The following is a 26,182-nucleotide window of genomic DNA, read 5'->3' on the forward strand; positions in this document are numbered from 1 at the left end:
AGACTTTTTTTCTTCCAACAACCCCCATGATAGCCCAAGAGGTATGGTCCAGGAAGTAAAGTTTTCATCCAGCACTGAAGCTTTAATAACAGTTAAGAGCTAAAGAGGAAAAAAACAAAACTAAAGCAGGATGGTTTTTAACTGATCTTTAGATAAAGGTATTCTATATCAGATAGACAGCATTGCCAGCAGTTTCTGAGCACCACTTTTTCCACCAAAAGTTGAATACTCCATCGTACAGACTTTGCAAATACAGGCCTCTAAGGCATTGCTGTGGTCAGCATCGCGAACGTTTGCATGGGAAACTGCAACATACTCAGCAGTGGATATACCCCCATACCTCAGGGGATAAGCCTTTGTTCTTTTAAGAAAACAAATGAAAGAATGGGAACAAATAATAACCTAAAGCCTCCACCAACTGGCATCCTATACTGTCTGCACAGTTAAAATTCTCCACAGAAATCAAGGTATTTTAGGAAATAGCCCTGAAATGCCATGCAGTGGGGTTTTCTTCCACTTGCATGTAACATTCGCTCAATTTCTTTTTCTCTTCCTTAACAGCTGCTTGGGGTTTTTTGCATCTGCCTTGCTTGCTGGCATTTATTTTGGTTTTTTGCTAATTTATTTCTGGCTGTTCATCTTGTGTACAGTTTGTTTATTGCCACTTCATCTGTGTGCTCATTTCCTTTTGGGGATTTTATTTCTATGTTTACTTATTTGTGTCAGTAAAACTGTCCTTACTAGTTTTCCTTGTCTCACTTCACAGTTCTATATTGCTGTCACTTAAGTAATACTGCAATTTATTTTGCTTCAAGTTTCATATTAACTTTCATACTTAGCTTAGCTACCTCTACCATGCATTTTCCACATTCTCTAGATTTGTTTGCTTTTTGATTAACTGAGATCTTGGTTAAAACAACATTATTATGTTGATGATGATGTCCAAGGAGGAAAAATAAGTATTGGAACTAGGCATTAGTTTCAATCCAGCCCTCATCCAGAAACACTGGAATCAAACCAAAAAGAAGAAATTTAACAGTATGGTATGTATTATATTAAAGATCAAGGCCAGCTATGTACTGGTCCCTACCACTTTCTGAAAGAAGATGAAGTAACACCACACAGCGGAGTAAAATGGTAACTCCTGAGAAACGTAAACCATCAATTAGCTGACTTAAAGCAACACTGCTCACTAAGATGGATTAAAATGATGCCAAGGAAAGTCACCAGAAAAAAAAAAATCTTATAATTAGAAGTTTCTTGTTCTAATCTACTTTATCCAGAGGAAGTAAATAAGGAAAGTTCCAAAACTTGATATACTCCACACAAGCTTAATAAAGGGAATACGAACATTACAACTAGTAATGAGCTGAAAGAAGACTGAGATGCCTTTTTCTTTTCACAGTCCCAGTTACCAACATGCTTTGTATCTAACAAATAAACACTCTAATATCCACAATGCGCATAATAAAATCTAAATAGTTTCTCCTGCCCCTTAACTTCTTTGCAATCCTATCGAAGCTTAGCTCCCTCAAGCTTTACCAGTATGTTTTATGCTCTAGTCCCCATGAGTAGTCATTCACTGGACCCTCTCTGTTTTTTTCCACACTCTTTTTGAACCATGAAGCTCAAATATGGACCCAGTGTTTCAGAAGCAGCCTCACTAGAACTAAGTAGAGAGGAGTAACAGCTTTCCTCTGTCTGCTGGTCATCCTCCTGTTGCCCAGTATATAGTTTCCTGCACTGCAGCAGGGCTCAGTGTTGACTCATATTAAGCCTGATTTCACTGAAACTTCTGCAGCCAGGCAACTCAGGACATTTGATTAATGGAAAGATCAGGATAAAATAAAGACTTGGACATACAACATATGAACAGCCTTTGTTAAGATGATAGTATAAAGGCAAGGGATTTTCACTGAGCTTTCTCATCCATCTCATTCCAAGGCTGTGTTTCAGCCAGGTTTTTTTATCTATCTGCCTACTGGTTCCAGTTTTGGATCTGAGGGAGCACAAAACTGGAATTTCATCCTCTATTTGATAGATATCTTGAGATACTCCATAAAGAAACTGACCAAAACAAGAGGGCAGCTCCTGGAGAAAAGCAGAAATGGTGACTACAAGAGCTGAGGAGCAAGCACACATGTTCTAACTCTCAGATGTCCCTGGAGAAGAATGGGTGAAGACAGATCATGCTCATGTCACAGCACTTCAAAAGCAGGTTTTCAGTGTTGCTGAACTGTTCAGTTTACTGCTGAGACCTTCTCTATGCTACAAAGGAGCTATTCATCATGTCCATGCATGTGATGGACATATATTGTACACTGCCTATGAAACTAATGGGTGGGTGGGGAGTTCCTAGGTAGGGCAGGCCAAATATCCCCTATCTTACCTTCTGCTTCCCCTTACAAATTGCCTTAGTAGAGCAATTGACTTGACTAGGCCTGCAAACAATACTGTTTGCAAAAGGCTGCAAATTTCTGTAAATGACTCCGGATTTGCTCAGTCTTCAGTCTATTCCTATGCACTGTTTTTATAAAGTCTATTTAACTTTTCACCCAGTCTTGTCCCATATAACTTTTCCCAACTACATGTACATTGTTATCTTTTTCAGTGAAGTAGCTGCATGGAAAAACTATAGTGCTAATTTTCAGAAATTTTATTTCACTCTAAGTTTACCTTTAAGAAATAGTATATAGAGATCCTTCTTTCTGTCCCTGAGCTTGAGCTACAGCGAGCAAGATGTTGGCTACTTGGTTAAGAGATAAAAGCTGGACCTGCCAGTTCCCAGGTTTACTGCTGACATTTAGAGAAGAATGGAACTGCATTTCACTGTTCACACCTGGATGAGAATTAGTAGGAACTAAAGAACTGGCACAAAAACAACTGGAAGGAGTCCTCTGAATGGTTCTGTCACATTTTTTTCTTATTTTCTCAATAACAAATTCAAGCCCTTATTAGGATTCCTACCCAGGAAATGGGAAAATTCAAATGGCATCACAAGGCTGTGCTTTCATGTTATTGTGGTTGGTTGACGTACGAAATTCAAGCAACTCATTTCCCAGCTAACTGCAGGAAGCACTCTTGATTTCAAGCGAGAAAGGGCTGCACCTCTTTTGAAAATTTCTCTGTAAAATAATCAAGATGAAATTCTGTGTCCTGTTCAACCTCTTACCACACTGACAAATACTTTTAATGATAATTGTTCTATTTGAATAATAGCCTCCTAATAGCACATGGATTGCAAATACAGTAAATTTCATAGCAAAGGCCAATTTTCCAAAGACAGACCTACAGTTATGTGCTGCCATTTAAGCCATACTGGCAAACTGACAGAAATTTCTGGCATTTGCAGGTTTCGTAAAGTATTCCTAAACCAAATAAATATAATCCTCTTGGGTTTTCCTCATTTCTCTTTAAAGAACACTAACACAAAGGTCATTTTTTTATTACTAGTTATAGCAGAATTCAAATAAAATATAACTATTAAATTTACTTTATACTTGAAAAAAATCAGGAAAAGCAAAGGTCAAGCAGCCATCAATCATAAATCAATTTCATTCAAAGTGCACAAGATGTCAGGGAACCAAGAAACCCCCAAATACTTAATTTTTCCACTCATGTGGCCCTTAATTCTTTCTGTTATACAAGTAATGAAATATTGTTATGATATATCATGATGAAGATAAAGTGTTATGCATTTTGAGACATGGGTCCTGCTGCATATAAGTTGCACTACACCACCTACAAGACAGACATTTGAAAAAAACAGTATTTTTTTACGAACAACCCTCACAGTGAAAATTGTTAATATCCCAGGGACATCTTTTCTTATAAGAGCAGGAATTTGTTCCTTGGGGACATACTGTTTAGATCAAGACACCTGGTTCTCACCAAACAGTAGTGAATATGTAGACAAAGGAAAATCCGTAATGAGGCAAATAATGCCTAAGTTCAGTTTCAGTCTCTTCACATCCTTATGGGCTAATTTAAAAGCTGAACACGTAAAATGATTATCATCAAAATTCTGGATCATTTACAGTTCCTGTTTCACTAGGCTATGCATTCAATTAATGCAGAAATTAAATGAAAGGAAGATGCAAAAGCATTATGGTCTTCAAGAATAAAATGCACTTTAGTGTTGATAGCTGTTTAATCAGCAAGAGAACAAACGGAATATACAGAAAATGTGATGGAATATGAAACCAAATTTCATAAGCAGGAGATAGTGTTCAGTTAGCATGTTCTCCGATTTAGTTTACAAATAGCTTCAGAGTACCTGAAGTTCAGCTTTCTTATTCAACATGGCGTCACCTGCTACAGAAGGCAATACCACGGCTCACTAAAACAGTCTGTACAAATTGCAGCTCAACCATGTGGAAAGAATTAATTTATGGTAGATTATGAAAGGGGGGAAAAAACCAACAAAAAAAACCCCTAAAATAACAACCTGACTGCAAAGCTCAAAATTTGTAGTATCTCAGAAAAAAACAAACTGAGAATGACATAAGAAGAGAAAGGTTAGAATAAATCTGATAAAGATAAAATCTCATTATTCACATGACTGAGAAGGCAAATGAACTATAGATGAAGAACATTAATCTAATTTCAAACAAAAGCTCTTAATTCTGAAGATTTTAAATCCAACTCCATTTTATTTTATTCACTTTTACTTTACAAGAGCCAAGAGGCTAACAACTAATGATTGGATCTGAGAAATGTTGATCCCCAAAATGGTGAGATTTTTTGGCTTGCCAGAATTTATTACTGTAAGTAATAAGTTTAGATCACAGATTGCCTGTTTCACTGAAAATAAGAGCCCATTTGCCTTTGAAGGAAATATTGCTATGTATAATTTTTCTTCCAACCACTGTATTGCTGAAAGCCCCAGACTCAGGTCAGCCTCAAGTTATCATGGGTCCTGCAGAAAAAGGCAATAAAATAGACTGTCTTTCCTCCACAAAGATAAGGGACAACATAGGGATAAGGACAAATCTGAACAAAACTGGAAAGACGAGGCAATATCATTTATTATAACAAGCAATCAGTAGGCCCAGTCTACCAGCATCCCACCTGTAGCCACATCTTTGTTAGCACTTGGATCTGAAGACATGATACAGAGAGCAGGGGAAACTCTCAAAAAGCTCCTACTAAGCATAAGGGAAGGATGAAGGAACCAAGGGGTGGTTTTGAAAAACGTAACAAGACGATGATAATGGAGGCTGGTGTTGACACCTATGCATGAAAGAAATGGCATCAGGAGGGAGAAAAAAGTTCATGTGGGAGTTCAAAAACTAAAATGTATAGCTCGTGTACAGTGTCAACAGGGAGGTGAAATAAGGTCAACACAAAGTGGCAGGACAGAAAACTGCATCATTCCGGATAGAGGCAGGCCATGATTGCACGGCCAGCTGAAAGGACATTGCGGTAACAAAGACACAAGATAACAAGTTGAAACTGGAATTTTAGATCTGTGGGCCAGCAGAAAACATGTATTAAAAGGGAACTCAGAAGGAGTTCAGTAAGGCTTAGACATAGGTGGAAACTAAGTGAGCTCCTGAGTTCAAAATGATGTTAGATAACAAGCAGGTTGCTACAGTAACTAAGAAAGCGGTAGCTGAACATCTTAAAGGGAAGCAGGAGAAGATCAAGGCTTCTTTTCAGCTATATTGATATTGATGAGAAGATGTCAGAGAAAAATGTCAAGATTTTATTCCAGACAGTGGGAGGCATGGCTGGGACAGGGAAGGCAGCAAGCAAGCTGACTGTGTTCACAGCAAAAAGTCCTAAAGAGAAGCTGACAGCATAAGGCAGCTGCTTGTGAGCCATAAACCTACAACTTTTGGCCAAAGAAATGAAGAAAAGAATGAAGAACAGGCATATGTTTTAGTGTGAAGGATCTGTGTTCAGCTTCCACCACATGATATGGCAAAAAACCCCACCACATAAAAAGCAGCACATACAGTTTCTCTGAGGATGCTACCATTAAAGTTTTACAGTAAAAAAAATTTAGTAAAAAATGAAAGGCTTTTCCTAGAATAAGGTTTCCAAAACAGTTTTATTTCTGCTGTTTTAAAGTTCTCATGCTATGCTTTTTCTGGTATTTTTTTCCCCAATTTCTTAATTAAAGCTATTCCTTCCGTCTTCTGAGTGAAACTTAAATTATAAAAAAAAAAATAAAATAAAAATTCTCATATTCAAATGTACTTTTTAGTTACACCAGTTTTCAGTGTCAAAATGTGGTCCGAACACTGGAACGTAAATCCCAGCTGTATCAAACCCCTCATTTTAATCTCCAAACCTTGGCCCTGTCTAGTGGCCAAGTGTTTTTCCCAGGGACAAAGAGCTCATCAAGCAAATGACTGTCAATATGAAATCCTGCAAGCCTTCCTGGTTGAAAAGCCCCTCCACAACAAATTTGACTCACACCTGGAAAAGTTCTTCTTAGACCCTTAAAACAAAAAGAGCGGCTTACTTCAGACAGATGTCTGCTCTTGGAGATGGAAGCATGCCAAAGACCTTGTGCAAACCAGTAGGGACTTCGCTATTGTTATTGATTGTACAAGGAAGTTTCACAGCAGCATACAACTCCAAGACAAATAGCAGGATAAATAAATAATGTTGCTGTTGTTCTGCTGACATGACAGGAAGTCCCATCACAGCCAATCTGCAAACACCCATTCACAAACCCAAATGAAGCTTCAGGTAAATGCAACTGTCCTGAAGTTACTGCATCAGAGAATCAGTGGGGAAAGCTTATTATCATGTGAGGTCTACTCAGCTTCCCTACAAGGACCATGAACACAAGCCTATGTTGTAAAAGTTGTTCTCATCAGAAAACATACGCTGAAATTCAAGGATTCAATTACCTTTACTTTACATAATTCGTTTTAAAAGCAAAATCATAGTGTAATACAATTAAACTCACATACACCTTTAAAGGCTACAACAGCCTTGTCTCTGGTGACAACTATCTTCCAGGCCAGCACCCTACACTGAAAATGCACTACTATCAGCTCCATTAACTTAAACTTTGGGGCTCTATGTTGCAAAGTTTTGTGGACTGCTGGTGAAACAGAAGCTGACAATGATTCATAGACTGCAAGTTCTTAAACATCAGGACATTAAGGTTAAGAAAGTAAAGGCCAAGAATCACTCTCAATACCAAAGCAGAGCAAACATGTCATAGTCCACAGCTGATTTACATCACTTCAAAGGCAATACACTCATCGATAAACTGAGTACTGATGAAAAGTCATTCTTAAGACCTAACTTGTCTATTAAGGGTCAACTCTGTCTAGATAACACTGTATATAGCCTTTTTGTGCTCACTACTGCCCTGCTCTTCTCATTATCTCTTCTTCGTAAGACTGAACTGAAATAAACCAACACATTTTTTATTTAGATCTTTATTTTCTTCACACTTCAGTTTTACCTTAGGCCTAAAGCATCTATAGTGGAACTAGGTTTATTCTTCTATTCATAATTACTTCATTCCTCTAAGCCATGTATTAGAATGAAAATTTCTACAGAGCTGAAGCCTTTGGGTTTATTGAGTGCCACAACACCCTGCAAACACAGGGCAACACCACCATTGCAGCCATGCCTACCAATGCCTGCTGTCTTTGGGAACTCCAGCAGCCATTATATCATCTCTGATTCTCAGCTGCTGCTGCAGACTAACAGCTCCTGCACTTCTTATCTTTTCAGTGTGGCAACTCTGCAATTATTTATGTGGGAGTTAAAAACATACAGCATCCCTAAAGGCATATCTTAACTACGCAGAAAAATGGAAAAGGACATTTTATGAGTCTTGTTTTATGAATAAAGGGAATGAGAATTCCACTAAAAAAAACAACAGTTTTGAAAACATCACCAATGTCTTTAAAGCTGAGAAGCTCAAGACTACAATAAGCTTGCCTGACAATTCACAAGAAACTAGGTTCTCACCCTAGGATATGATGAAGGAAGGGTTTAGAAAGCACTGCACAGAATGTGTATGTGCTGAGTGAACTGTCAGGTATGCCCACCAGCACAGCATGTAAAGGCAGCTGCTCCATCTGCGCAAGATCTCTTCCCTCTATCAAGTTTCCACTTCAGCTGAAATGTCAGAAATTGGCATCTAGGGAGAAAAAAGCAGAATGTGCACCAAAGATGAAAGGCATCCAGACAGAAGCACATCAAGATGCCACTGTAGAGTTAAAGAAACCCAACAGGATTGGCTGATTTACATTAGCAAAAAATGTAGTTTGCAAAGTCAGCATGCTTTAATATTTAAACATGTATCACACATCAATAGTCTGTGATTATCTCACTCTGAATGACTGCATCCTACCATGACTGAAGTAAGGGAGAAAAGACATTCTTGATTTCTTAATATTAGAAAGGGGAAGTACAGCATTAATTTGCATGTTGCCTTTCCATGTATGTGCAGTTTTGTGCAGTATTTAAAATCATATTGTTTAGCAACTATATTAAGTTTTCTAATCAGATTTAGTAGAACACTTAAAAGTATTTACACTAAATGGAAAAATAGGAAAGTGATGGCACAGAACATCTAGCTACCCTGAACTCTAAACACTAGAAATCTTTATTCAACAGAGTATAAAAACATGCAAAACCAGCCAGTTGCTGTTACTTGCCACAGTTCCCTCAAGAGAAGTAAAATGATATTTTCTTCTTGCTGATGAGCCATATGGTCTTTTTAACTGTTTGTTCCTTGATCACTGTTCCAGATACAGATTTTTATCCTCTCATTAAAAATACTTATATTTCTGTATTTCCAACAATTCTTGAGCGTTCATAAATGGGGGCAAAAAAAAAAGACTTAAGGTAATTTTGTTATAAATTTCAAACATTTGGGATTGGAAATAGTCTTGAATGAGGACAAGCTCTTCATTTCAGTGGTCTATATTGCAGCCCTTCATCACTGATAATATCACATGACATCACCATTCCCAACTGTTGTTTCAAAGACTCTCCTCTAAGGATTTTTTCCATTATTTTCAGAGGTGAAAACATCCTTTTCCAAATGTGCTTGTTGCTGCCAGTTTTACCTTGATGTACTGGATCTACCTCCATAGGTATATCAGGAAGATGAAAAGATCAGATTCCCCCAAATGTTATCTCCAACACACCAATGGTTTCCCTAACCCACTCAGACCCTGGCAGCACCACAGTGCATGACAAAGATGATGGCAAAATAGCTTGGCTTTAGTGCAACTACTCTGAAGCCTTTAGTGTTGACCTGAATGAGAATGCACAGCAAAGACCCTTCTGAATAGATCTAGCGTGAGTCAAGATTGGCATCACATTTTTATCTCTTCTTCATCACTGAAGAAGCAATTAGCCTCTTCCACACTATTGTTGAATTCAGCTTCTCTGGTCTCCTTGCCAGTAGTGGTTCTTAGCATTTCTTAAGGGCATTTACAGTTCCTCACAGCAGTTGTGTTCTATCTAATAGCTCCATGTTTGAATTGGTATGCTGCTACACTGTTATTTTTAGCTCTTCTTTCCAATTCATTTGAAAAGGCAGCCCAATAACAGATGAGCTCTTCAGGTTTTTTTCAGGCAATGTCCTTCCACAGTCCAGGAGTTTCATGAGAAAGTGTCCCTCAGGGGTCGGTGTTGGGAGCCGTCTTGCTCAACATCTTTGTCGCTGACATGGACGGTGGGATTGAGTGCGCCCTCAGCAAGTTTGCCGATGACACCAAGCTGTGTGGTTCTGTTGATACGCTGGAGGGAAGGAATGGCATCCAGAGGGACCTTGACTCACTTGTGAGGTGGGCTGATGCCAACCTCATGAAGTTTAACCATGACAAGTGCAAGGTCCTACACCTGGGTCGGAGCAATCCCAGGAACAGCTACAGATTGGGCTGAGAAGAGATTCAGAGCAGCCCTGCAGAGAAGGACTTGGGGGTGTTGGTCAATGAGAAAATGAACATGAGCCAGCTTCAGTGTGTGCTTACAGCCCAGAAAGCCAACCGTATCCTGGGCTGCATCAAAAGGAGCGTGACCAGCAGGTCAAAAGAGGTGATCCTGCCCCTCTACTCTGCTGTTGTGAGACCTGGAACTGTAGGAACAAGTCCAGAGGAGGGCCACGAGGATGATCAGGGGACTGGAGCACCTCCCATATGAAGACAGGCTGAGAAAGTTGGGGCTGTTCAGCCTGGAGAAGAGAAGGCTGCATGGACACCTCATAGCAGCCTTCCAGTATCTGAAAGGGGTCTATAAGGATGCTGGGAAGGGACTGTTCATTAGGGACTGTAGTGATAGGACAAGGGGTAACGGGTTGAAACTTAAACAGGGGAAGTTTAGATTGGATATAAGGAGGAAGTTCTTTACTATAAGGGTGGTGAAGCACTGGGACGGGTTACCCAGAGAATGAATGGTGAATGCTTCTTCCCTGTCGGTGTTCAAGGCCAGGTTGGACAGAGGCTTGGGTGACACGGTTTAGTGTGAGGTGTCCCTTGCCCATGGCAGGGAAGTTGGAACTAGATGATCTTAAGCTCCTTTCCATCCCTAACTATTCTATCGTTCTGAGAATGAGTTTACAATGCAGCTGGCTTCCTTTCTAAGGTTCTGGTAGATCTTTAGCCCTTGTTATCCTATGTTAATTTTGAAATAATTTTAAAAATAATCTGTTTTTTATTTATATTTATTTAAACACTCTGTTTCTTAGTGGTACTGTGCAGCTTTGCTACAGCAAAGTTTGCACTGCATGTAATCAGTGCTCCAGCTTGCCACTCTCTGTTTGAGCTCTCCATTGGTTCATATAACATTACTCACATAGATGAGTTCTATTTTATTGTTATTTTTCTTAAAAAATCACTGTTCACCTTCTCACTTTTAAGAATATCTGTTACAGCACTTGTGATTTCTGTCCTTGCCTGTCCAGCTACTCCATTTAGCTTAGCCTCATACTTTTGGGACACGTTTTTAGTAGTAATATTTGCATTTCCCAATCAATAATAATGCCACAGCATGCAAGGATGTTTGCTAATGTTCACCTTGAGCTGATTTTGTTTTTAGCTGTTCAGCTTGGAGAATATTTTGCACCTCTGTATACAGCCTTGAAGACTTGACTGGAGGACTAAAAGTTCTTCTACAGGATCCTCTCATAGTCTGTCAAGTCCTTTGAAAACTGAAGAGGAGCCTAGTCCTTTATACACTCCTTTACAACTGCTAGAACACAGACCTAGTCCATCCAAAGTGCTGACTGCCCCAGTTAAGCCTGTTCCTTGCTTTGCATCGTGTCCCTTTACCTGCCCTGCACTGCAGAAGCCTCAACATCTCCCCAGCTGCAGCATTTAGCAAGATCATCCTGTTGGGGCAGTCTGATAAAACTCAATGTTTCCAGTATTCAGGAAAACCCTCTTTTACCCAGGTTTCATTGCACAGCTCCCCCAGTGTCATCAAACTGGTGCTGACAGGTGGTGTCAGCTTTCTGATGGGATTTTGTCCATTTCCATCTCCCACTTTTTCAGCCTCTTGCAGTTTGTATCAATGCCAGGCTCAGGGTTTCCAGCTTTCACTACTGCTTGGCATGAGTGTTGTCTAGAGTAGTTAAAAGATTTCTCTGAAGTGATCTGCACATCTGCTTTCCCTTCTGTATTACCAGTGAATATCTTTTTCTTTTTTCTTTGTTTGGCACATTTCCTCAATTTACTCTCCTGATGAAATGCTTTGTCTTTTCCCATTACAGCAGTAGCATCTGCTTTATCTTGTTACATTTTTCATCTTTTTCTGTCTTTCCCTACAATGCTTTTCACTAGTGGTTTAGCTTCTGTTACTCCTTCTGTTCATTCTTCCTTTTTTTTTATTCTTATCATTTTGGAATCCTCCCTTCTCTCGGCAAAAGGCCACGTTTTCTGCCTGTGATTTTCTCCAGTTATGACACTTGCAGTTTAATAACACTGCTGCTGAGCTAATCCTGGGGCTGCTGAGTCACTTTCACCTGTGTTTGACAAAGCCTCAAATGAAATCCTCAGCATCGATCTGAGCTTTCTCACAGGATCTTTCTGCAGTTCTATTTTGCACTGTTTGCCAATGCTGACTACTGCTTGAAGTCACCAGTTGGCAGTTTCATTTACAGATTAGCAATGCCAAGACTCTGTTCATTGGTACCAGTGGTACTTTGGAGTAACTGTGTCTTGGACAAATGAGCTGAATTTTGCTTTGCCACTTATAAACATGCAAGTCTGCATGAGTAACTACAATGCTTTCAAAAAGAGGAATGAAATCTAAACTCTGCCATCCTACTTCAGGTCACAGCCTGTGCTATATTATTAAAGAAGGATACCAGAGAGTAATTCTTCCTCCTCTGTCCTCCCAGGTTCCAACAATAAAAGTTAGGGACTTCCTGCACCAGATGTTTCACCAAACCTTTGTGTTTCAACAGCCAATAATGGAAATATATTTCTAAACTGTATCTGAATCAATTGATACTTTGGGATCCATGTTATTTTTGGCCTATGAGTGACATATAGCAACTTCAAGTTCTGTAAAAAACCTATTTGATATTTTTAACCACTTGAGAGATGCTTTGAACACCCTCTAGTTATGTCTTAAGAGGAACCATGATACCTGTTCACATGTCAACATGTCTGTCCTACATGGCTTTATACCACATTTCCTGCATTGCCTTTTTCCTCAGTCATCTCTTGGTTACCTACAAGAAGTGTAGTCTGGCCCCTTGAGATCATAATTTTTAAAAGCTTTTAGTTGCAAACTTTAGCAAAAGTACTCTCATATCCACATGCTCATAAGCCACCTTCACAGAGCCATAAATATATCTGTAGGGTGTCATATTCTCACAAAAGCCCACTTCCCACACTTATCCATGGAACAAGTAGTTCTATTTTTTATTACCATTCCTATGAATTTGCAAGTTGTGTAGATTGGACCTACTGATCTTTAGTACTTGTCACCATCAAGGGAAGTCTGTGTAAACACAGATGTCACATTTCCTACCTTCCATTCTTCCTCTACTGCTGTTAATGTAAGCAGTCTCTCACTCCACAGCAAATACTTCAGTAGTTTTGCAGAGCTCTTTCAGAAGCCTGAAGAGGACTCTTTAGAGGAACCTTCAGGAGTTCTGAAAGAAAAGACCTCTCTCTAAAGAGAACTCTTGCTTTTAGAAGCCAGTCATCTGGCTTGATGTAGGCTTTGCCTATTTATTACCATCCATTTTGTCAAAATCTTTCACTCATTGAACCACTTTGGTAGCAACTGTTGAAAACATCTCTGTTCTTATTGCTATGCTCTTTGGAAGCAGATCACTAGATCTATTACCAATGATGGATATTTTAGTAACTGGCTTTGATCTAGCATATATTCCACACTATAGATGAAATAAGCTGATGAGTGACTCTTCCACAGCAGTTTCCTTTTTTAAGTACTGCTTGGTCATATGTGTAACCACTGTGCTACAAATATCTGAAGTATTTCTTCTCTAAAATACTTCAGATGTGCATCTGCTCTTACTGATCTGTTGAATTTTTTGCAACAAAGGTTGTCACTTCCATCATCATCTAAAGGGTCCTTATCATTCTCTGAATTATTATACTCACAATATCACAGTCAAAGTGCCAGGGGTTCCCAAGGTGTTTCCCATTTGCAGATCATAACCTCTCAGGACCTTAGTTAACATTTACCAGAAGCCTCTAGAAACTACAAGCATTAAGTAGTGTTTTGCACAGTCACTTTTTCTAGAGTGGTAGTCTGCTCCCATTTGCCTTCTCATTTTACTGAGCTCCTTTTACCAATCAGCAAAAGTACCAAAATGCCACATTATCTTCATTCTTTCCAGCACTGTGGCATTAACTTATAATTTTTTTTTATTCTTAACCCACATCCTTTGCTCTTCTAAGAGACTGAAGAGTGTTTCTTGATACGGTAGCAGTATGCAGCTGTTTCTGTTAGAAAGCTGTACTAAAAATTACTTTTTGTAACTATTTGAATATTATTGTGCCATATGTAGGAGAGAATCCAAAAAATGTTCTCTGACAACCACCCAGCACAGTGGAAATGAGCAGTTTAACAGAGTAACTTTAATCACAGACACATATACTAACCTAATTAAAATCTGTTTCACTAACAGCTGGAAATTCTCAAAATGAAGATATTTTGAATATATTTCAGTATCTGTTCTTTCATTTTCATTACTCTTCCCCCTTGGCGGAGAGTACACAACCAGCTACTTCACTCCAAATTTCTGTCATTATCCAATGTAACCAGCAGTTTTCTCATGCAAATACTCACTGTTCTCAGTGTGTTTGCCCTTCATACAACTTCTCATTTAATGGTAATCACACAAAATCTTTTTCTTTTTAAAATCATGCTGTACCAACAAGATAAAGAACATAAAAGGAATCCAAGAAAAAAACTCAGCTGAATGACATGAAAAGCAATGGAACATCTATTTATCGGTTTCTATTCCTTGGAAACATTGATCACACAGGAAAGCACTGTTAATCATCAATTTTTTTTTTTGTCTCATTTTTCCTCCCCATTTCCTTGTGGGCTATACGGTTAAAGAAAAGCAAACACTCTTCTAAGGTAGCAAAATTATAAATGAATCCATCTCTGTCCAACTAAATGAAATGCAATGTCTCAAAGGCATCGCATTCTTTTCCGAAGGAAAAAAAGGTTTTGTTTAATGTCCAGCTCTCTTTCAGATGTTATGATGTAAGTAATCTAGAAAAAAATAAGCTTAGTCTTTTTCATAAAGACTGAAAAGTTCTTTAGAAATGAGGCAAGGTGTGTATGTGCCTCTTTGGTATTGACTGATGGCTTGGCTTTGTGAACGAAGATTTGGGAAGGGCTTTACCCATGCTTACTACAGGTGCGATGATGACTAAAAGGGCAACACAGAACAGGCAAATCCGGCTGGAAAAAAGGCTGCTTGGTCATTCAGGATGTTTCCGAACAAGCCTGTCATCTCCTGGGTCAATCTTGAGTGACCAATGTCCTGAATCGCCTGCATGCAGGGTTGGGTCTGCGGCTTTCAGTGCACCTTATCACCTGCCATTTTGTCCCTCGCCTGTTGCTACAGGGCTTTGCAAGTGTGAGTAAACCCTTCAGGCCTGCACAGTGGGGTATTACTTAGGTATTAAATAATCAGATTCCATCTGCTTCTTTTCTCGCAGCCTACTTGAAATGGCTAATCATCACAAAAGTAAAAATGCACCTTTCATTACTAGCAGGTTTTGTGAAACAAGACTTTTGTAGTATGTTTAATAAAGATGTGTCTTTTCCTTACTCTAGGGGATATGTGTATCAGAACACACATAAGTGTACAAGTGCAAGTGTACGCAATTTTACTCATCTCAGATCTCTAACTATATATCAGAAAACACTGAAATTTCTTACAAAACAATCAATATTTCAGTATGAAATAATAATCAAGCCAAACTTGCAATAGTTGCATATCAAGTGATCTAAGTGATTTACTCTGTTTCACTTTGCAGGTCTAGAGGGTAAAGTTTTGCTAGAAATGCCTCTTTCAGGATGATGTCTATGACATTAAAATCGAGTTACATTACGGTGTGGACTAAAACCTCACAAAACTAGAATGAAGTTCTCCTAAGTTAATGTTAAGCAACTGAACAGATGCCTACAACAGAGCTTTCACAATGAAAACTTTATAAATACAATTAAGTCTGTCATTTGAATCATTTTATGAAATATCGTTAAATACAAAGACTCTGTCAGAAACAGAAGAGACTAAAACAAACATTGTTACTGCTCATTCTGTGATTTCCTGCCAGGATATCAAAGTCTTTCAAAACGAACCACACATTTGTAACACAGACACTGTAGGATTACGAACACTGGGGGACCTAGCATACCAAAAACCCAAAAGGAAATGCTTATCTAGCTATGGAAAGTGAATGAAGCTATTAATTTCAACAGCGTAGCATACTACTGTGTGCACACCTACATCTCCCAAATACAGGTAGTAAATATGTACCAGCTTCTACTTCTTTTTTTTCCTTTTTTTTTTTTTTTTTCTGATTTGGAAATTTCAGAGAATATTCTGTATTTACTGAGGCAACAGTCAGATTCTATGGCATCTCACATGTTAGAAGGTTCTAAGTGAGGTAAAAGCAAAAAGTTCATTAGGTTAGTACATAAAACATAATCGCAGCCTGCATTAGCAATTGATAAACACTCCTTAATATATTCACACTTTAGATAAAAAAATCTCTTTGACCATGGAATCGAGATTAAACTCCCTAGGAACTAGAATAATTTGGAAAAATTTCTCTTTGATACAATTATTTTCAGCTAGTCGCAAACTCATTGAAACTAGACATCATTCCCAGAAGTGGTGAAACAGACTTTCAAGATCCAGAGATTATAAATACCCACGTGCCTCCTTAGATGCCCATGTAATTGGCCTGTTCTCCCAAGACTACTTTGAACATAGTAGTTTCCTTGATTTTTGCTGATCATCCATAAATGTAAGCAGATTTCAGTGGGAGACATATATTGCTCAGATTCCCAACCCAGCCCCAAAAAAAATACATAAACGATTTAGGTACCTCCATGCCTAATGCAAAGCATTTCTGTTTGTAAATCACACCCTGTCCTCGAGTTGAGCTCCTTACTTGAGAAACCGACTGCCTCAGTCAGTTATAACATGCGAAGCTATCACATAAATGAGTCTGTACCACACAATAAGTCGAATATCAAAGTAAAATGTCTGCTTACCTTTGCCTTGCGAAAATGGTAGACTACCAGCATGCTTATGAAGTCCAGCAGCATACAGAGCGTTTGGAATGAGATGATAGCCAGCCGTAAATACTTGTCCTCCTGTGCATAGCAGGGAGTATCGTCTGTACAGTAAGAACATCCTTCCCTGCAGGGCAGGCAGGTGTAGACTTCCTCCGACAATTCACCACTGGAAAAGCGATTTTCTGCATCCTTTCCTGAAAGTTTCAAGACAGTAAAGGGGAGACACCTTTAGTTGTACAGGATGGGCAGTTCAACCATACAGGAGAAGAATTCCTGTGCTGACTCCCTTTCCCTCCTTGTTGGCGCCTCTGAGCTACAAAATGGCTTGCCTCGACTGCTTTTCTTGTTTCACTCACCTTTTGTCACTTTCAGAAAACACAGACCAATTTAGACATGAAGGAAAGTGATCTCCTTAATTGCAAAAACTTTCCTACTGGATTTAAAGTGGGCTAAATCTGCATGGGAATTCTTCGAAGGTGAAAAAAATACATCAAAGATTTGGGAATAAGGAAAGGACTTTATACAGGCACAGGAAAAGCAGACCCATTAACTACTTAATGTTCACAGTACAAGCTCTGATCCTATTGCAGATTGTTCCTTAATTTCATAAACATGCTATCTAGTGAATTAATTGTCTTCAAATTAGATAAAACCCTTCTTAATTAACATTTGTTCATCATCCTGTTGCATGATTGCACTACTCTGTCTCCAAAGCAAAACCAGTGCACTTATACTAAGCATATTTTTCCATTGATCATACAGCACACCAGGAAATCGGAAAACCTATTGGCAAGTTAATATTTTGTCTACAAAAACCAATGATTCTTGGGCTGACATCTTGTCCATCAAAGTAGACCCAGCAACAGAGCACAGAGGGGGGATTCCTATTTTTTCTGATCCATGAATACTTGCCCATAACCCCTGTGGAAGACTGCTTACCCTACAGGCAACAAATGGAATAAAAAGGTAAAAGAAAAATGGGAAAAAAAAAGGAACATTGTTAAATACGAAGGAAAAGTGAATTTGCTGAAGATGTTTCACGTAAGCAGGACAGCCTTAGGAACTTCCAGAAGGAAGAGAATGTGGCTGAAGTAAAATTAATGGTGTGTTAAAATGTGTGATGACATCCCTCTTCTTCACAAGACTTCACCAGCCTATCTCCACAAAGAGATCTTCTGCCAAAACTGCTTGTAGGATTCTTGCCTAGAATTCCTGTAGTAGTATCAGCTTGAACCTCCAAACACATACTACAGCCATTCTAACCATGTCATCTTTTCCTTTATTCTTTTTACAGAATGCAGCTGGGTGAGAGGGTTAAGTTTCCTCAAACCACTGTTTTTTCTCCCATTACTTCAGTCATTTCTAGTCTCACAATAGCTGTCCTACTGTTCACTTTTTGAAATCATCTGTAGAGTTTGGCAGATCGAGCTGCATCTGGATGAACTGAAGGGGTTTTTCATTACTAGCTATATCAAAACTCATGTTTATGTTAGCTCTCATTAATATATGCTCAAATCAAGGTGACCCCAGATCATGTAATTACACCCCCTAACATATCAGCACATGAAAAAACTTTAATGAGACCAATTTCACATTATGTTAGCTATTTAGAAGCTAAATATCTAATCTAAGGTAGCTGCATAGGCTCCTCCATCTATACTAAATGGAGAAAATAAAGGTTATTTGCCTGAAGAGTTACTTTTCCCATCTAAAGACAATTTCTGCCTTTCTAAAGCAGCAGAAGTACCCTCCAGGGGAGTCCTGCAAGCCCTGCTCTCAGTCTTGACTACAGTTGAAACCTAAGTGACTAATACATGCCAAGCATACACACTTTAGACAGCTGATATAAAACAAATCTCATCCTCATCCCTAATGATCAATGCTGTTATGATCTCTACCCACATTATTTTTGTGTGTTCTATGGCATTTGGTATGACAAAAATTTAAGATTTTTTTTTATATAGTAGTTAAATCCCAACTCCATCATAACTCACTGCAGTGCAGGAGGAACCGAACACCATCCTTTACCAAAAGATTCAAACAACCAACAGAAAAAGCACTATCACAAAGCTGCCTTCTGCGAGACTCCACAGTATGAAAAGGGAAACAAATACTCACCGGATAAACTGTTGAACAAACTGTGCTATTTATGCTACATATATACAGGACACACAATATATATGTCTCTCTGACATATATATGAAATACTTAGTTATCTTGGCCAGTCTATATGCAAACCAGATCAAATCAATAAAAAACAGGCCAACCCATGACACAGGTCAAAAGATTTAGCATCTGGAGCTTAGGGCTGTGAACAAATAGAGAATTTTAAAGCTTTCTTAATATCAAAAGTTACTCACCTTTCCTCTATAATCCCCATCACATTTTACATAAGAAAGCAGAGTTCAAGAGTAACTAACATAGGAAGGAACTCGGAAGTTTTACTTGCAGATCTGTAGTATGGGGGCATGATTTTATATGTATCACGTCATATAATCCCACACACGATTTACCAGTACAAAACTCCTGAATCTGTATCTAGGAGCATCACAGGGGTGCAAATTAAGTGTTGAATGATATTAAAGGTATTTCTGTAGTGGAACAGGAAAAGCTAGGGTTTGCACAAGGCAGAAAACAATACACACAGTCATGGACAAAGCTTGGTGAAAGCTACTCATCCACAGGTATTTATACAAACTGCTCCTACAGCAGAGAACTGACGACATGAACCTTTGGCTAAAGGATGGTGTGAAGAAGCTGGGGATGGTATTCACATGAAAGCAGGAGTCAGAGAAGGATGCCTTGTTACACCTTTAAGCAACAGCTTTACACCTGTGACTACACCGTGAGCTCTGCAACAATTCCGGCACAAAATCTGCACAGCGATTACACTTTGGTTATATGATCAAAACAACAGACATCAGCTTTGGGCATGCAGTTTATATATTTTCCCTGCTGAATATCAACAGAGTTCTGTTTCCCTTACTGTAAGCAACTCAGTCTAAGTACCACACAATGTGCATCCTGGGCAAGCGTGGGCTGTATGTCATTCATACCATACAGCCAGACAGACTCTCAGGCCTGACCCATTTCTAATGCGTCATCAGCAAGTATTAAAATTTGAATGCTCCTCTGAATTCTCCTTTGCAAATGAAGTAAAATGAAAACGTATTCAAGGCCAGGTTGGAACCAGATGATCTTTAAGATCCCTTCCAACCCAAACCATTCTATAATGATTCTATGAAAACAATTAAAGCCTACACAAAGCCAGTGGCTAGGACATTCTTGTTTGCTCTGGCCAAAGAGAAAACTACTGGAAAATTTCCTCAGTACTTGTGCTTGACAACAGATGCCAGAAATCTCTGTTTCTCCATAGCAAGAGTTCTTTCCATGCTTTTAAATTTATTTACAAATCAAATATTCTTCAAGTGGGTATGTTTTACAGGATCCCCAAGAGTATCACAAATGACAAACCAAAGGGCTAGAACTCCTTAGTGATTATATAATCTGAGAGTTACAAACCACTGGGATTTTACTGTATAACCCTGTATGAGGATAAAAAGGAGCCTGTATTATTAATATTAGCTCTGGTTTATTTTTTCTATTTTTAAAAATAAAACTCATGCAAAGGCACTTACTCTGAAAGCTGTTCACTGAGAAGATGTTGGGATCATAGAATCCAGCTTTGCAAATACACTTGTAGGCTCCAAGCACAAATCCAAGGCCTTTAATTGGCATGCACTGTGAGAAAGGGAAGAAGGAAAATCATGTAGATGATTATACAGCTATATACTCAGATGTACATTCAAGCAGAAACACATTACAAGATACTGTGAGCAGACTTCTAAGAAAAAATAGGCAGTCCTTCCAGTCTGACAGTATTTTCTCAATAACTTTTCCCATAGTCATGTATCACTCTAGTTTGTATTTTTTTTCTTGTTGTTCATCACAACAAAGAGTTGTAATCAAGTCTGCCCCATTGATAAAATGGCCAAGTGCCAAACTTGACTCTTGTGCTTCAGCTCTAGGTGGGACATCAGATGGCTGTGCTTTTCCCTAAGGAGTTTCCAGCACTTTTCCCCAGCACATTAGGTAGGTTTCAGATGGCTGGAGCTCACACTACCTGAGGAAGAACACGGACACCTGCAGCCAAGTCACCAACCTTCTGCAAGCAACATGTGCTGGTACTGGTGCCCCCATCACAACAGCAACCACACAGGAGTAGAGACTGACTCGGTCAAAACAAAGCCAACAGCTGTAAAGAAAAATGCTGCAGACCTAAATCCAACCTACATGAAAGACAGTAAACCTACACCAACAGAAGCCTCATGTTTCTGAGCTCTCTTGTCCCTTTTTGAGGAAGTGATGTGAAACAAGTTTTATTTTAACTTCACTTTTGCTTAATGTTGACATCAGGACAACCACAGCAAATTTATCACGGTGACAGAACATCTACTCTCAGAACTCTTCTGTACAACAAATAGACCCTGCCTAATACAGATGAAAGAAACAGTTCATCAACATAAAGGCAGAAACACTGGTAAGATGGTTTTGCCGTAGTACAGCTTATTTTACTTTATCAGATCAAAGTAGTTTACTGTACTAGATGCCTTTCCCTTCCATATAGGTGTACCTATATCAACTTGCCTCCATGAACAAGAACAAGACACTAGCAGTTCCTCAGTGAGCAACTGAATGATTTAACTAAAATACCCTCTGTCCTCTCACTTCCTTACATTTCACTTGTTTGTGACTGTGACTTCAGAATACACTTCAATCTCTTAATGCCTGTGACTGGGAAGAAGATGCAGAGGACATGCCTTGTTAAAAAAACCCCTGTATTTCAAAAATCAAAAGCACACCAAAACAGGACAAGTCTGCAATGACACTCAAGAAAAACTGAATTTTCTTATCTCAGATTTCAGCTTTGTGCCATAATTCTGCCTGATGTTAGGAAAGCCACTTTGCTTTTCTTTGTGTCTGTTTCCCAAATGGCACTGTCTTCTCTGACACCCTTTGCAAATCTGATGTCCATGCACGCACTGCGGGTCTGTAGGTGCTATTGGAAAACAACTAATAAGCAGGAAACTGGCATGCAAGAACAGTGAAAATTCATTCAGCCCTTGTACAAACGTGAGAGCAAGAAAAAATGGAAAGAGAAGGCACAAATCATTTTCCTTCACTCTTCACCTTCACCCTACAGAAATGTGACTATTGACAGGCTGTAGTATAGGAGAAATCAAAGTGGAATGAGTGTGTGTGAGAGTCCAGTAACAGCAAAACTTCCTTAACCAAGCACAAAAATGTAGTTAAAGTAATAAAAAGAATTTTTCTAGGGAAAAATCTGTTCTGGCTTTCTGACATCTTACTTTGTAACAGGAAGGTACATGCTGCTATAGACACTGCATTTTCTTTTTGAAGGCAAGGAAGAAAAGTAGCTTCTACTGCATTCTGAGAACACAGCAGCAGCCCTAGTACCACTTCCATAATCCACTTCCACTGAACAAATTCTTCATATAAAATGTATCACAGACTCATGAATCTGTTCTGCATTAGAATAAATGCCTTACTGATGATCCCTTCAAACACATCCAATATTCACACAAAAAAATACAGTCTATAAAAATTTGTAACTTTTATTGCTGCTGATCAGTCTAGAACTTTAAATTCAGCAAAATATTACAAAACACTGTCTTTCCTTGGTCTAGAACATCATCATTTCCAGTCTTTGGCAGCTGTAATGCACATCCTAAAAAAAACACTGGTCAAATTCTGTTTCTTGCAGTCTATATAATCCCATGCAAAGGTGTACTAGGGATCAGAAGGTCAGTCTGGTATAAGAAGGGATGAAAAGAAGGAGAGAAAGCAGCCTAAATCCCACTAGATGCAGTTTCAAACTCTGAAATTCCACGTGGCTCAACATTAGATGGAAATAGAACGATTTACAGCCCAACTTTCTTTAACAAATTGCAGCAGCTATGCAAGGAACTGCACTAAATATCATGTGGCCAAAAATGCAGAAAACACTTTTCCTGGGAAGAAAAATATCCCCTTCTTTTTGCCAATGATTTAACGGTCACTTATTCTATTAACCAATGGTGGTAAAAATTATGGTGAAAAAAGTAATAAGTAAACTAAGAGTTTGCTGGTACAGAAGGAGTTTAGCAAAACAAGCACAGATTTATTTAATCAAGATTCTTTTGTCAGATACAGAGGCTTTTCCTGGCTGTCTGTACGTGACTCCACATAATGCATAGCAGGCACATCCAATCAACTTTTCTCCTTGTCCTGGCAAGAAGCACCCTGGTTTCCAGTGGACCCCACAGCAGATCCCGAGACCAAGCCTTGCAAAGCTGTACTAGCTCAACCATGGCAGCCTACAGCATCAGTTGTGGGCTTCAGACTGCCAGGACCACAGACACTGAGCAAATCACAACAGACCATGTAGACACAGCCAGTAAAATATTAATCTGCTGTTAAGTTACTTAAGATTTGACCCATAAAGAACTTAGCGCTAAAAAAAAGCACATGTGTGAAAAATATCTGCCTCCACATAAGCAAAAAAAGGAAGCATAAAACTGACCTGGTTTCAGATTTCATTATAAATGCGAAAGCAAAGCTCTGGGAATAAAACTCCATCTTCCTGAGTACTTTTTTTTCTTCATCAGCAGTCATCAGCCTTTTTAAAATCATGCCTTATTTAATTCATAAGAGCAGCTACCATAGGATAGATCAAAAGCCCCATTTAGTCCTGTATCACATCTCTTATATGCCCAGCAGTCAGTGTCAAGGCAAACAGTGAAAGATGCTTGGTGGCATCTTTCCCCCATATACCCTTCAGGACATCATTCTCCTAAATGGAATTTGTATTGCTTTACTTTCCAGCCATTAGTACTTATAGATGGCTTGCTTACATTAAGATCAGTTTTATCATAATCTTTGCTAAAAATAGAATAATAGGTGGCTGTACCATTCATACAATATATTTATTTCATCTGTCTATTCCCTGGTATTATATTTTCAGCTTTACAAGATAATATAACAACTCCCAGGCCTAACAGAGTATACTTTAAAAAAAGTCAGCTCAAAAATAAGATATTCAGTGAATATTTATCTTGAAATTATTTATAAATATATAGCTTCTGAAGCAACACAGACACAACAACTAAACCAGTTTAAAAATAATAAAAATAGTTGTATTGGTTTAATTTTACGCTGCTTGTTGTAAAGGACAAAGTTAGAAAAATCTAAAAGGATAACTCTGTTGGAAAGAAAATAAATCCTTCACATAATCTGTGCAATTGCTTTGCAAGTCTGAGATAGATCTTCAACATTAAGACTGGCAAAGCTCTTCATCAGATCTGATAGCCAGAAACCAAATGACAAAGTATTCAGCACATACCAAAGCAGGTGTTAGATTCACATCAGAAAACAGAAGAGAACAGGCAAAAGAAACCAGTAGTGTAAGAGAAAGTGTGGGGCATCATGTCCCACATGTAATTTAGAAACTGAGAAAAACCATTAACACTAAATAAATCCGTCATGTGGTATTCTGGCACAGAGGGGTTAAACCAAAAATTTTAGATTTTGATTTAAGAAAATCAAAAAATAAGCCAGACTTGACTTGAGTATCTCAAGTTTTTCAAAGTGCACCTCTGAAATCCTTTATTTCCACATACAGCAATAAGGACATCTCCCTTTTCTAAAGTCAACTCCTTGTTCCAATGGTGTAATACTAACAAAGACATGACAGATAAAGCCCATATTCTTTGCTCTTGTCAGGCGTAGCACATATGGATTTTCTAGAAAATGCCACATATGTAATAGTCATTTTGTGCCTGGCATATGATAGCAGTTGGAGCAGATTGGTGTCCTGAGACCTTCTTTCTGATCATATTTACCATGTGGTCAAGCACCCTAACTCATAAAAATAAATGAAAGAAGATAAAAGTCAGAATAAATTCTCTCTGCCAAAATCAGTGACAGCTCTGTCACTGAAAAGGCCTTATCCACTGTATTTTCTCACTTCATTTACCCTTTGAGAGCAGCTTTGTGTTACTGTGTGTCTGCAGCCTCAGAAGTGAACAACGAGCACATCTGTGCATCCGAGAGCCTTGTGCATCGCCCAGGAGCACTCTGCTAGTCTCTAGCCAGCTCAGGAGGCAGCCAGCCTGCCAACAACACTAGTCATAAGCTTTTTCTTTCCACATACAAACTTTGCTTTCAAAAGGACAGGACAGGGGTTGCCACTCCATAATTTACACTGCATAGTTGCATGATAGGCCCTATAGCTTTTGTTGCCCCTTCTGAGTGCGCTAGTGGAATTAATTGTTTCTTAAACTCAAGTTTAAAAATGTGTTTTCCAACAAGGGACTTCCACTGACACTGAGTTGTTTAAGTCCTGAGTCAGGCAAATCATAGTGACAGTTGATCTGCTTAAGCTTAGAGCAGAGGTAGCCGTCAGGACAATATTTGCCTTGACAGTTTGAGGCTTTGCTAAAACATTCCCCACTGCTTTTTAATGTGACTTCTCACTATTTTGGTTTTGTTAAGCCATGGGACAAGATTCAATACCAATGGTAATGAACCTCAGCCCGTTTACACAAATAATTATAAACTAATGTGACTACTGACAAATCACAAACAGAAAAGTCAATGTCAAATCATCCCCAGTTCGAGCAGAAGGCATTCACTAAGCATAAGACACCGCAGTGTCTTTAACTTCTAACTGACCTCTCCCGCAATGTGAATCAGTTTGGTGACCAGACTCTATGTCTGGGGACATACAGGATTCACTTCTGGGTCTCATTTCCTATGATGTCAATGTTATCAGCCCACTGGTGGACAAATATGACAAAAATGCAAGTGCTTGTGAAAAAAAAAAAATGGTGGAAATGAAGCATTTTGCAAAGAAACAGAAGAGAGATCAGAAATCCAAGCAAATCACGGTACTTGCGTAGAAGACAGTGAAAGGGGGAAAAGTTTAATTTGGCAGTACCTGAAAGCAAGTTGTTTGGGGGCCACAGAAGAGCTAAAGAGAAAACACATTATCAACACACATGGAAAACCCAGGGTTGGCTTACGAACTGTGCTTCCCACAGTCAGGATCCTTTACAGAATGACAAAAGCACAACTACAGCAGTTTTCAGAGGATGGGTAGCTTGGACACTTCAAGGTTCTCAGCCATGACAGCGTTGCAGACAGATTTTTCACTAGTGCTGGAAATACCTGTGCAGGTTATAATCAGGCTCCTCTAAAAAACAAATCTTCTCAAAAGTCTCTTCACATGACAGACTAGAACTGTCACTGGTAACCCAGATATCTTTTTAGAACACATCGAACTTTGTTTCCAACTAACATACTAAACAACTAAATTACAATCTCTCCTAGAAAACTAAGCAGCAATTACAGGGGAACCTGTTAACAGACACCAAAAGGACTGAGA

General features: G+C 38.8%; 1 protein-coding gene across 1 annotated transcript in view; it reads right to left on the reverse strand.

The window, feature by feature from the left end:
* The window catches only part of GPR158 (G protein-coupled receptor 158), a 185,979-nt gene that overhangs the window by 85,839 nt on the left and 73,958 nt on the right, over positions 1-26,182 (reverse strand). Inside the window, exons 3-4 of the mRNA XM_034067256.1 lie at positions 20,376-20,478; positions 16,714-16,931 (exon numbers count right to left, since the gene is read on the reverse strand). Coding sequence (XP_033923147.1) covers positions 16,714-16,931; positions 20,376-20,478 — 321 coding nt within the window. The remainder of the gene's footprint in view (positions 1-16,713; positions 16,932-20,375; positions 20,479-26,182) is intronic.

Source organism: Melopsittacus undulatus, chromosome 1, assembly GCF_012275295.1.
Source record: "Melopsittacus undulatus isolate bMelUnd1 chromosome 1, bMelUnd1.mat.Z, whole genome shotgun sequence".
In the NCBI taxonomy this organism is placed as follows: Eukaryota; Metazoa; Chordata; class Aves; order Psittaciformes; family Psittaculidae; genus Melopsittacus; species Melopsittacus undulatus.